We start from the raw sequence: 13,609 nt of genomic DNA on the forward strand, positions 1-13,609 counted from the left end.
GAGTTTGGGGTTTCCCCCCCTGCCTCTCCTCCCACTCTTGAGTAATTTCACCATAAAAGTAATGTTAAAGTTTAGTCTGTCTTCCTTTCAGGTTAACATAGCCCATCTTCCTTTCAGGTTAATACAGTAATTCCAAGCATTTTTAGTTGTTTACAGGACAACACAGCTGGAGTCGTCCAGTCACACCTGTCTTGCTACAACAATGTTTGCATGTTTAAAATAGTTCTTTGAAACAAGAGATTAGAGCACCAGTTTTAAGATATTACAAGCTTTACCCCCTGTTATTATATAAATTCTTCATTTTAGATCAATGCACTAAGAGTTGTTGCCTATCAGAGCTGCACTTGTTTTCCTGTACTAGACAATAGGCTGGGTAAAAGCATCCTTCTAAATGACAGAAAGCAAAATGTTACTCCTAGAAAAGCTAGTATCTTTGTACTTTAAAGGGAAAGAATAACTTAAGCAGCAAACAATCACAGGTGATCTCTTTGGTGTCCTTAGTGTCACTGCCTGGGGTAGAGCTAGTCAGGAATTTTTGACTGCTCCTTTTATTCTGGAGTTAATTTTGAAGTGACACAATTAGCTTTTAAGGACATTTATGCTTAAGTAGTCCTCTTACATTACTCAGTATTTGTAAGGTTACATAAGGCAGAAGCCATAATGAATTAAATACCTACGTTTTTTATTCAGTGGACACATAACTTACTGCATCAGTAAGAAGATGGGGGTCAAAAGCAATTTCTGTAGCGATACAGCTACAGAATATGCTTGAAAACCCACTGACTACTTCTTACCTCCTCCACAGTGATCTCCAAATATCACTTATTTTATTAGCTCGACAAACTGTTGTGCCTCCCCATCCCACAAAAAAGTTTGATTGCTGCACTAAAGTGCATTAGTTTTATAATTATTTCCTTAAAACAAGGTATCAGAAGCCACTCCCTCCCATTGGCAAGAACGGGTATTCCCTGCCTAGTTCAATAAAGGGTATTCAGATCACCGATATTAAGCCTAACCATTCCATTTGGTAACAGATGCTTTTTAATGCTGATCCGTTCTAAGGCAGAACCTGACTAATAATGACATTTACTATATTTCCTTAGATATTAGCGCTGAAGAATTATTTACCTACTGCTCTAACGAAGTGCACAGCAAACTTTAGAATGTGATGCTTATGTCAAGTATGATGGAAAGAATTACCAAGTATAGAGATTTACACCAGATAATCCAAACACAAGGGACTTTCAAGGCTATGCAGAGTTCTGCTTTGGAAAGATCACCATACCTCTCTCCTAACCAGCTCAACAGCTGCATCCATGTCTTTTTGGCTATATTTTAGCACATCTACAATAGCATCCACTGCAGTGTTTGTGGAAGCAGCAAGAGGGAGTGGAGGAACACCACTAGTCAGGGAGTCTGGAATTAGGGGATCTGGGTCCTGTGAGGAAGGAAAAAAAGTTAGTTTCAACAGATCCCTATTTTCATGCCATTGACTAGCTGTATACAGATTATTCAATGGTAAATAAACATATTTTACTTAAACACCCAAAATACCTCCACAATCTCATTATCATAACTTTCTTACTTTATAGTTATCTTTTAGAACTAGGTAGTATTCTTTAAGGTATAACAGAAACTGCTATCCACCAATTATAGCCATCAGAAACAAAGCAGATGACACCACACTGCTCCCCACCAGTAAAAAAGGCACCATTTCAGGATGAACTGCTGTGTGCAGATCTGTTCATAAGAGGCTGTTCAAACTATAAACCTTAGACTGTAAAGCATCAAGTTTAATCAAAGAAGTGCTTTTCATTCCAGGAGTGCAATTAAAATTTTGTGGCTTCAGCTGCATGAAAAAGACTACTTGATTAAAGCATTCTTAACAGCTCATTCTCCTAGACCATGTGCAATGTCACCAGCTTCCACAAAAAAAATATTTTAATACTTAAGAAAATGAAGTCCTCCAAAAAAGTTCAACTTGCATCAAAGTGAGTATCCAACCTGGTTTTTAAGATAACAGTTTAAATAAGCATTAACTATTCTGCAATCCTTAGAATACTTGCATAAGTCCAGAACCCAGCCCATCCATTTCCCAAAACATCCACACGAAACCTGATGCCATTCCAGATACCCTTACAGAAGTCGTAAACGTTCCCAGAAGATCTAGTCCTTTTGGTTTTTCTTCATTTTGAAGACTCACTGCAGGCTTTTCAGCTTCCGGAAGCAATTTAGTTAAATCAGCAACGGGACTAAAACCAAGCAAACATACACCATCATATTCAAGCACCATCATTTCTTGTAAAGCTATGTACTACAGCCTAGATTACAGCAATACCTACCCACACTGAAGTGGAGCTGTCATGATACTCATATTTGTTTCAGTATTGCCAGAAACTGGTTTTCGCGGACTGTCTCTCAACAGCGGGTCAAACTTCAAATACAGAGACTGTTTCCTCCAGGCAGACTCTTTGAACTGAGGGGAAAGAGGCATAAACTGGCAGATATGCTGCTTCATAGCATAACACACACATCCCCCCCACTCACACAAATAATCCTCTGGAGAGAGGGTGAGCCTATTCTTCAGTGGCCAAAGCATTGTTCTCAGGAGAAAAATTACGTAAGAGAACTCAGTGCCCACACGCTTAAGTCCTTATGTAATATCAAGTGAACTCAATCTGCTCAGACACAACCAAAAGGGCAAACGTTTATGAACTATTCAAAACCAGCAGAAGACACTGAAAGGGAAGGATAGTATTGTAAGCTGAATGAGCAGCGTATGTCATTCTCTGTCTTTGCTCACACACAGTAAGGACAAACACAGCGTGACCAAAGCCAATTTCAATGCAGTGTATTCACTGTATATTCAGAGCCACTCCTACTCTGGACCAAAGCAGGAGAAAGAACAACTAAGTTGAACTGATTAAAACATTACATGCCCAATTTAGAGAGAGATTTCCTGAAACTGCCTATAAAACAAAAGAGCTTAGGAAAAAAAATATTTTGAAAACAATGATCCTCCACTTCCAAAGCATGATGTTCTTGCAGTTTTGGCAACCAGAGGGGTGAAACGTCATCCAACGCAGTTTCACCGCTATTAAAGAAAAATAGTGCCCTTGCAAACCGAAAGCAGAAAGACCTCTGTTCCTCAGCAGAATTGCTCATAGCTCCATTTCCTTCTAACACCACCCCCTGCCCAGCCTTGTCAACACATTCCTTTGGAATAGAACCTGTATTTCTGTGGGCAGGTTCAAAGTGAAGTTATTTCATGAAAACATTTAAGGCTTGACAGTTTCATTTTCCCTTCCTCTCCCCTGCGGCCACAGAGGCAAACAAAACATTTCAATGTCATACTTACTGATGAAGCCCCAAACTGTTCCAGATAGTCTATTTCTATGCCCATTCCTAGAACTAGAAAAAAAGGAAATGATTCAATGAAGATACAATATTGTCACATTGTCTTACAGCGAAGCACCAGACAGAAACAAATAGGTATTTGCATAAAGCAAATAAATGCCTGCTCCCACCTCATGAACTCTAGTTTTTTTCATGTGATAAATACTGTATTTCTATATCTAAACCTGAAAAAATAAAATTTTTTAAAAAGTCAGGCAAAGATTCCTAAGCCAAGCAAACTCACATCTTCTCTGTCCCCAAACACCTGTAAGAATATGTAGAATTCAACACGCAGTTGAAGAGCTTCTGTTGTTCTACAGCTAAAGTGGCAAGCGCACTCAGATATTCTGCTCTTTCATACAATGCCCCATAACAGTAAGACTGCAAATCTCACTGTTAGGATTAGCAAACAGCTCAGATTTCAACCATGAAGTTAAAGCCATTCCTCAGCAATACTTAAGTGGAATCAGGATGTAAGTGACAGACTGCACTGCAGTCAGATCATTTGCTCAGCCTTCCACACAACGCTCATACAAGTGGTTAAGTCACAGCTACACAGTAAGCTTTCAAGACAAGCATGCAAGTGCAGAAAGACCATCCACACTGCAATATGAAATCAGCATTCCAGTAGTGATAAGGCCCGCAGTACCCTACAGGACTCAAATACAGGCAGTTGTATAGCTCTAGTGCTCTCCATTTAGAAAGTCCTTAATACCACAAGTGATTTTAAGGGAGCATTTTTTCCAGGACAGAAACCTGCCACTGAAACTCTGAAAAGATTGTTTCTGTACCAGCCTAGATGTCAATTCTTCCAGCCAGCTGAACACTAGTAGCCAGCTTTTTGAATTTAGTTTAATCCAGAGGAAGTTAGAAATATGCTTAGGTACCTTCCTCACCCCTGCTAGTCACTGTAAGTTTTACAGTCCTTTCACAAGAGCAAAGTGAGAGACAAAATTGAATCAATGCCAAAACTAAAGTAGAGAAACACGTACATAGAGGTTCTTGGAACAGTATCTTTACAGTCTGTTCTAAAGAAATGCCCTCACCTTCTGAGGATGGTCTGAAGAACTCTTCAGGCTCCGTGTTAGCTGTTTGCTCATCCGCTGTTACTTCAGTTCTGTGGGAACTAGGTTTAATTTCTTCTGCAGACATTGACTTTTTTCCACTGTCAGCAGAAACCAAATTATCTTGAGAAAGGACATTAGCTGGAGACATTTTAGATGGGCTCATTTGCTTCTCCTGATGAGAAAAAACACAATCCTTTTTACTGTTAAAATAATGATTTTAACACAATGAAAATCCCAATAATGATCAAATTGGTTTGTCATTAACCAGGCAGCCAGCATAATAAACCAAGAGTTCACAGGCTTAAAAACTAAGCTACCAACAGTGACTACAGCTCATATTATACAGGAGTCACTTTTTTAGAGTCCACACCCTTATGTTTGTCCTTCTATGTGACTGCTGATCAAAAAAAGATACTAAATACCAAGGTACCAATTTGGCTGCCTCTGATGTTACCTTCAAAAGGCAAGTCTGCACAGTTGATATTCATTCTAGAGCTGCTGAAGATGCATAAAAACACAAGTTCTTCAACAAAATATCAAACACGGGTTTGACAAGTTTATGTCAAAGAACTCTGTTTCATGGAACAACTTGGTAAGAACTGGCTATCTTTCCTATACCTTACCATGGCTATCTCTCCTGGAAGTTCAGCTTCTCCTTGAACTCCCAGCTTGTCTCCTTGAGTTCTCAGCTTATCTCCTACCACAACCTGTTTGCCGATTTCCCTAAAGAAAAAAGAAAAAAAAAAATCAAAATCCAAGTCACACAGACAGTCCTGAATTCTGCATTACCAGATATACTGAAGCATTGAACAAAGTAAGCTTCTTTGAGAGTTTCTACTGCCACAGTAGAAAAAGCTTTATAGAGGGTGGGGATGTAAAGTCACTGTCTTGCCTGGTGACAACTTAAGTGAGGCAGCTCTCCCTTCATCAGAAGCAGTGCTATCTGGGAAGCAGAGAGTCACAGTAGTTTCACTCAGTCCTATTCACTTCACACCGTTCTCCTCTATTTGTTAAGCCTTTTTTTTAATTAAAGATAGGCTTTTTGTTTAATTAAGAACAGAATTAAAAGCAGCCTGCTACTCTTTCCAAAGTAACGCAGTGACTATTGCTATAAAGCACAGAATTTCACTAGAGAAGTCCAATACTTTAGCTACTGCTGACAGCCCAAACTTAACTTTTCACCTCGGTCGATAGTAGCTGATCATGTTACACAGGGAGCAAGAGAGCAAACAATTCTGACAAATTAACATCTTGTGCCAGACTAGTTCTGGTGAGCACCTGCCGGTCTACAGCAACGCTGACATTTTAGTAGTTAGACCTTCTAGGAAAGGCAACACAACTGCTCCCATTCTCAAATAGGAAGTTTTACATGGGGCCAAATAATGCAACTTTAGTGACAGGCCTTTTCATTGGAGACGGCACTCAGATACCAAGAACATGCAAGGAAGCAACAGTACCTCATAGTTCAGGACACCAAGCAGAGAACAAATTGCCTAGTCCCTTCACATGCTGCCTGATGTGCAATGCTGCTGCCTACTTATGCTTTTTGGAAGACAGCAGCAGTCACTTGATTCTCCATTTTACTGTAATCTTGGACAAGTGGGGAAAGAGCCACTTGACCAAGATACTATTCTCATAAGCCTGTTCCCTCCCATTCCTCCAGCAACACCTTTTGCTCAGAGCTAGCCATCTCAGGGTGGTTTCCCCAATGAGATCTTTGCCATTGCAACGTTGTGTTGAAGTTTACAATGTGCAACAGACTCAGCCAATCTCAGAGGGAGGAATCAACTAGTTGAGAGGTACCATCTGTCTTTTCCTCACATGAGTTCAAGGTGCTTCTACATTCAGGCACAGATTTACTTACAGCTTTTTGGGTTCTTTTTTCTCAAGAGTTTCACAGGTACTTGGTCCATCATCTTTCTCCACTGGAAGAGGCTCCTTTCTTGATGAGGTACTATCCTGCTCCTCATGCAGGTGAGCTTTCTGAGGGCTAGGCTTAGAGCATTTGGGTGAGCTGGAAATTTTAGAGCCTCCTCCAAATGGATTAAAGTTTGGATCATCAAGTTTGTCCCAGTCAAACTTATAAGATGCCTTGGGAACAGGGATTTGATCTTCCACATTACTTTTGTTTTGCACTTCAGAATTCTCTGGTTTTGTTTTGGTAATAGGAATTTTTTTGGAAGGTGGCTTAATTCCAGGTCTTTTACCTAATTTCTTAGGAGGTGGCTTTCTAGTAGTGGTATCATCAAAGTCAAATTCCAGTTTTACTGGCCCAGCCTTGGTGACACCAGGCTTTTCTGCAGGTTCCCCTTTGGAGATAGCCAGCTCTTCTGCAGAGGATGCTTCTGCTACTGAAACATTCTGAAGCTTTGATTCCCCAGTTTTAGAAGAGTTAATTACATCAGAACTACTGGGACCTAAGTTGCCAGATAACTGAACAGGAGGTACAGGTGCTTCTCCTAATCCTGCTGAATTATCAATTTGGCTCACATCTGTGGAAGCAGACTTCACATCCTGCACAGAGTCACTGATTGCTTGCTCAGGGGACAGCTTGGATTTGTTAGACTCCAGCTCTCTCAATATAGATTCTTTTCCAGAGAAGAGAGCCTTCTCCTCACTTGAGCGTTCTGCACTTGCTGTGGTTGAAGCAAAAGGAGCTGTATCATCCAGCAGAGGAGAATCATGACTGTTTTCAGAAGTTCCCTCAGGGCTGCTAGATACTTTTACAGGAGACCTTTGCAGACTTCCAGGAGAATGCTGCAACTGTGCTGAACTTTGAAAAGGATTGATGTCATTTAAGTTATCAAAATCAAGATTGTAAGAACCTCGACTCTTCACTGGCATCTCATCATCTGGGTAAGGAGCTGTGCTGACCTTCTCTGGCATTTGTGTATTTATCACTGTATTGTTTCCTTCAGCTTCAGTGTTTTGTTGAAATGTGCTGCATTTAAAAAAAGAGATCACATGCTATAGCTATTTTAGACACAATTTGAAATCATCTTTAGAAAGATACTTGCACAAGTAGCTTTGCATGCTCAGATTAATCAGATTTTTTTGACATAAGGCAGCTGGCAGCAAAAGAATATCATTAACAGCAAGAATTCAGTTGCCACCTAAACAGTCAGAAGTTATGAGCTCTGAACTACAGGGAGATCAATCCTTTAAGCTAGTCAGTATTCACAAACTATCTGTTCTACACAGCTATGTTACCTTATGCCAGTCAGCACTGGAGACTGCTCTACCGATGACAGCATATGGAATTTCCATTTCACTAGACAGTGAAATATGCATTGCTTAGGAACAGATATTAACAGCAAGCAGCTCAAACACAGGCACAACTAGTAGTACATCTTCATGTAGATTCATCTATGAATCATGACAGACTCACAAGTCTAGGACCAAACCAAGTCATGATTCAGGTTTTCCCATTCTGGTCATTACTTTGTCTGGTCATTCTGGTAGATAATTTTCCCCTGAAAGTATGCACCAGCATTTCATCTATGACTGCCTACACACCAAAACTGAATCTGGATCAGGCACTTTAAACTCAGTACAACAGCAGATCTGAAGAGCAAAGTGGTATAAGAAAACACTTCTCCAGTAAGAGAAAGTTAAGATTCTCTAGCAGAAGAAACAGGTTAAAGAGTGAGCTTGTGTACTCACTACTCCTGAATATTCTACGAGTTATTGCTCTCACTTCACTTTCCCAAACTCTACCCAACTTTTGAGGCTTGGCCTCAGACTACAGAGAGTTAAGCCATTACTTCCTGAAACAGGATTTCCTCCCATTGTTTTGTCCCTTCGTAAAGTTATTATTTCTCTGTGCCATCCGTATCTGCTGTAGAACAGAACATAATTAAAAGCCACTCACTACAAACACCCCTTTGATAAACCCGAAAGCACAGGCGGGAGATAAGAGCCCAGGAAGTCCTTCTCACCCGGTTGGAGTGCCTCTTCCCCCGCAACAGCTCAGCCCCAGGCTCCTTCAACTACTCAGGCCCCTCCCATTCTCCTCCAGTGTTTAACCTAATAAATGCCAGTCAAGAGCGAGACACCTGCTTGAAACTTGAATTACTTGAACCTAGGCAAAAGTGACACCCTTCAGCAACACTCAGTCCATTTGCTTATTTGCTGAAGCTAGATCCTTGCGTTTTAGAAAGAGAAACAGTATGTACAGTAAAAGCAAGTCTCTTGACACACAATTATGCCCCAATTAAAACCCATTTGGTGCTAGCCCTTTGTAACTTACTTGAACCTTATAGGTACTGAGTCTTCATTTATTCATGCAAGCAATAAGTTTGGGGCACAAATGCCATTAAGTCACTTAAATTGTGGTAGCTAGCTCAGAAGTATTTTTTTAAACTACAGTACACATGCAAGTTAACGATTGAAGATATCTATACATCTAAAGAACATTTAAGTGTTCCCCTCTTTCTCCCTTCCCCCCTTCCCAAAACAATGAGGGTCAAATGAAAGTACTGGGTAGTTAAAAACAAGCAAAAGGATTTATTTCCTTGCAAAAGATGAAGCTAAGATGTGCTAATTCTTGCCACTGGGAATTACAGATGTCAGATGTTTATACAAGGGTTCTAAAAAAGTCAGTAACAGAAACAGACATTGAGACATATTAACTAACATTGTACTACACTGTTATAACAATATTTATAGTAAAGGAGAGTTGCAAAACCCCAAATTGGAACACTGCAGACCTAACGCTTTTCTCTAGACAGCTACCATAAGACACTGAGACACAGGCTGCTAGACTATAAAGGCGCACAAACTTGTTTGTACTTGGGATTGATGCTATATTCACTTTGTGTTGCTAGATTTTCTTTAATCTTAATACTTATTGACTCAAGGTGTCAATTCAAGCTAACCTTTCAGAAGATTTATCTCTTTAAATTTTTCTCCTTAAGATACAACTGTACTTAACATACAAGAGAAGAAACTTTAAGGCTTAGCTTTAAGGATAAGCTTCAGAACAGTCGTAGTCTCACATGAAAGTGTTACCATAGGAAACAGTTTTGTGTTCTCTGCCTACTGTGCTTCTTTTCCCTTAAACTATTTATCCATTTCATAAGTCATCTCTATGTAATCAGTTACTGAGGAGTTAGAAGTGGTTGTCATATTGAATACTGAACTCTAAGACAACTGTCATTACTTCTAAGAAAATGTTATCTTTGAAAAAGAGTTTGTGCAAAGTCAGCATTAATTTTGGTCCTTTTATGCCATTTACATCTTGTTATGAAATACAAAATTGCATTTTAACTATACAGGTTTACAATGGCGAAAATTAACTTGAGTATGTCCCACACTGCTAACACTACTTACGGTGAATACATTACTTACTCAACATTGACAGGTGCAGATAAAAGATCATCCACCAAGGTTTCGCTGCAATCATCAAGCATGAAAGTAGCCTCAAGTTTATCAGTCATGGTAGGACTTAAGATTTTTCGAGTTTGAGGATCTCTTAGAGGAGTTTGAAAGGTTACCTTTAAGAAAGGGCGGGGGGGGGGGGGAGGGGGGGAAAGGAAGAGCATGAACATCACAATATTTTCAAGCTCCAAATAGCATATCAGTTCAGGAGCAGAGATCATAGAAAGCAGAAGAACACAAAACAAAAGCAAAAGTTTACCTTCATAGCTTTTGCCACACTTCTTGGTGGCAAGTTTTCTTTCTGGGACAGGCGTAGAATGGAAGGTCTCCCTGTAGGTTCCGGTGGTGCAAAGAAAAAGCCACAGTCTTCCGCCGTTAGATCATCATCAATGTTTCCTGCGTTTTCCCCATTTTCTGCACTAAAAATCTGCAGACTCATTCTACAACATCAACACATACAACATCACAGCATGAATGAGAGGGCGTGGTCAGCCAGATGCACTTTCAGATAACAGACCGAGTTGGAAGCCTACGACTAACAGCTCCCAAAGAAGTTTTAAAAGTATTGAAAAATCTTCCTATGAAAAGGCACATCTCAGAAGACTCAAAGCATCTAAATGCAGCACTGCACAGCCCCTCTGCTTTTGTTAGAGGTCTGAGAAGTTAATTGTTGATACTACGCTTTCCACAGTTAACATCATATCCTCACTAATTAAGCTGCCCATCCTTTGAAGGGAGCTCTGTCATTTACAAGTTTCTTCATTCCCAGCCCCTTGAAGCCATTAGTGACATATAGTCACGTCTCTTGTAATAGGGCACCTAGCTAAGCAAAACAACAGCTTTTGCAAGGGGCAGATGACAATCATTTCTCCATTTTATTCACGTGGTCTCATTACTGCGTTGTACATCAGCAAAAAGCAAAAACTAATTTGGTTAGTTAGGGTGTGCTTAGGATCAGAGTCCTGAATAAACTTATTTAGCTTTTTCCTGTAGTGTCTGAGCACATGCTACTTTTGGAAGACACAGTACTTCAGAATTCCTTGCAGCATAGACATTACTGGTACGTAAATCTGAAATAAATTGTAATTAAAAAGGTATTTCTTAAACATCGTTCTTACACTGGACATGCACAAGCATTATTAGACCATACAGGCTGATCTAATCTTACCAGTATTTCAAGCGTGAAGAACTTGAAACTAGAGCCTGCATCGTGACTAAGATTAAGGATGAAATTAAGTTAGAAACAGAGAAGGAACACATTTCAAGTATGCCAGGCAAACCAGCACATTATAGGTACTTGAACTCTGTCTACCTTTTATTCCCATTGGGGCCTCCGCTGTTCTTAAAGGTTTAACACTAATGCTCAGTGATGTTATGCTGTTTCTTTGAAACAGAGAAACCAAAAAAGTACCAGAGCACAGAAGGCATGTTAAGCAAGATCTAGGCATAATCACTGTCCACGAAGGATGACCCACGAGAAGTACACTTAGTTACCCATCAAACCGCTAACAAAGCGATTTCTTTCGTAAGAACTGGTGTGTTACCTTGTACCACCTATACAAGATAATCAGTATCATCAAGTGGAGGAGAAGTTGGCTTCCTGCAATGGATAACCATTCCAAGTGATCTCAAGTGCTTGATCTGATCAAACAGTTAATCCTTAGCTTGTTTTTCCATCCTCCATCAAGGTTAATCCAGAAAAATCAGCTGAGGAAGACTTCAAATGATCGTCTTCATTGTCATAAAGAGGTAACAAGAACGCTCCCACTGAAAATTTTAAGTCATGTTTTCGATCTCATTGCCCTTACACATTCAAATCTCTGTATTTAAGCCTCTGTACAGATTTCCCCACTCTTACATTAATCCTTATGGGAAAAATTTGCTTCATACTCTCACTGAACCCAGCTGCTTTGTCTGCAAGCCCAACAACAGCACTTCTAATCAGCAATGGAATGCAAACAACAGCTACAGAAGCAATGGCAAGCAAAGCATGCCTATATTAGCTACTTCTTCTTTCCTTCTTTATTCTTCTTCATATTCATACTTTAGACCAAGTTAATTTACACATAAATTACTTTCACATTAACAACTTGTACTACTTGAAGTGAACTTCACTGCTTTCCTTCGTTCCAAACTAAAATTGGGACAGCAGATCAAGTGGATCTTTACAAACTGTAGTTGTTTACTGTAATTACTTTAGAAACGACGCCTAGGATATGAAAAAGTTGTCAACACCTTCTAAAACAAGCTCCATAAGCAGAGGAGGTTTGTTTGCAGACTTTTTCAAGTTTGTCATTGGGCTATTTGTGCATCATTGCTAAACCAGATTCAAATCATTAAAATACCCAATAAATTGACACCATATGCATACACCACATTTGCCCAGCATTTTAGGTATTAAATCTAAAAGTCAAACTCCTTTCTAGGATTAAACCATTAAAAGTAATTCAGCATTTACCTGAAATATTTGCAACCAAGACTTGCTCTAAATTGTACTTCACAAGTTCATTAGCTAGCAGCTGTGATAAAGTGAAAGGGGAAGGGAGGCTTTAATAAAGACATCTTTTTGTTTGAAGTGGTCACTGTCCAAGACATGAAAGTATTGTGAAAGGCGGCAAGTTTTCCCACTATGGCCAAAGTCCACAAAAACAAAACTGCTCCTAGTTTTAGAAGAATATTTATCCAGGCACAAGCAGCAGTCTGTCATTCTGTATTTGAGATTGGCCATAAATTCAATGACATAATTAAACCCCACGTACCTATAATTTGTAAATTGAGGGCATCGTGGCAGCTACCTGTTTAATGAATGTTGGGGCACAACATTGAAAACACCAATGTGATTTCAAATGCCTAAAAGTACCATGAACACGCAGGTCAAAGATGGAATTTTTCTACTTGATTATCCTTCTGAATTCCTCCAGCAGCCAAGATGCAGAGCAACTTAGTATGTGCTGTGAATACTTCCATACAAACTGACACAGAGCTGACTGCCATGTATTTTTTTTTTAGTGCAAACATCTAAATTCAGATCAAATAAACACTTTTCTGGTTAACCACCTTCATAATCACGACCTTCCCCTGACTGCAGAAGTCACCCCACTCTGCACAGACCACTTGAGGAAGAGGAATTCGCAGCAGTTTTAGTCAAAATCCCAGGTTCAGGAGGCAGCAGATGCCGAGCCCCAGCCCAGCCGGCCTCGTCAGCCCCCGGAGCAGGTACCCGGGGCCGGCGGCTCATCGCCAAGGGAACAAAAGATGGCCTTGGCCTCCAGCGGCTGAGCCAGCGATGAGGGGCTCCTGCGGGCCGGGGAGGGGAGAGGAGGGGCAGCAAGGCCGGGGGAGGCTTCGCAGGCTCTCCGGGAAAGCACCGTCCCTGCCCATCAGCGCACCTAGCCAACAAAAACCAAAGAACCCCACAACCCTCCCCCAGCCCCCCTATAGACCGGGGGGCAGGGGGGGAGGGTGTGTGCCCTCAACACTCCCGAGTTACCCTAGGCCCACATCACCCACCTGGAAACTCAGCGGGGTGCCCTCAACAACCCCTGGCCATCTACGCTGCCAGAGCCTCCCTCAGCCCCACAAAAGCTGCCTCACAACGCACAGAGATGCTCCCAAGATCCTCCTGAACCCCACTTCATCCCTGAATTTATGGGGAAAGCGCCTGAGATCCATCCCCCCCCAACCCCCCCTCCATTACCCCCCAAGCTCCTAGCTCCGTTTCATCCCCAAGCTCACAGAGGCTCCCCCCAGGTCTCCTAGCCCCAAGC

The 13,609-nt window shown here is 40.8% G+C and overlaps 1 protein-coding gene across 6 annotated transcripts in view; it reads right to left on the minus strand.

Annotated features, from left to right (window-relative positions):
- The window catches only part of TACC3 (transforming acidic coiled-coil containing protein 3), a 34,460-nt gene extending 24,173 nt beyond the window's left edge, over positions 1-10,287 (minus strand). For 5 of the 6 annotated variants that reach the window (XM_086464916.1, XM_086464915.1, XM_086464913.1 and 2 more), the window contains exons 1-9: positions 10,102-10,287; positions 9,813-9,958; positions 6,328-7,404; positions 5,087-5,186; positions 4,443-4,635; positions 3,359-3,411; positions 2,343-2,476; positions 2,135-2,252; positions 1,286-1,438 (exon numbers count right to left, since the gene is read on the minus strand). In XM_086464916.1, the coding sequence (XP_086321042.1) occupies positions 1,286-1,438; positions 2,135-2,252; positions 2,343-2,476; positions 3,359-3,411; positions 4,443-4,635; positions 5,087-5,186; positions 6,328-7,404; positions 9,813-9,958; positions 10,102-10,281 (2,154 nt within the window). In that variant the 5' untranslated portion in view covers positions 10,282-10,287. The remainder of the gene's footprint in view (positions 1-1,285; positions 1,439-2,134; positions 2,253-2,342; positions 2,477-3,358; positions 3,412-4,442; positions 4,636-5,086; positions 5,187-6,327; positions 7,405-9,812; positions 9,959-10,101) is intronic. The other variant, XM_086464919.1, reaches the window with a different exon arrangement.
- Positions 10,288-13,609: the final 3,322 nt, after the last annotated feature.

Source organism: Leptosomus discolor, chromosome 4 (assembly GCF_034619465.1).
Source record: "Leptosomus discolor isolate bLepDis1 chromosome 4, bLepDis1.hap2, whole genome shotgun sequence".
In the NCBI taxonomy this organism is placed as follows: Eukaryota; Metazoa; Chordata; class Aves; order Leptosomiformes; family Leptosomidae; genus Leptosomus; species Leptosomus discolor.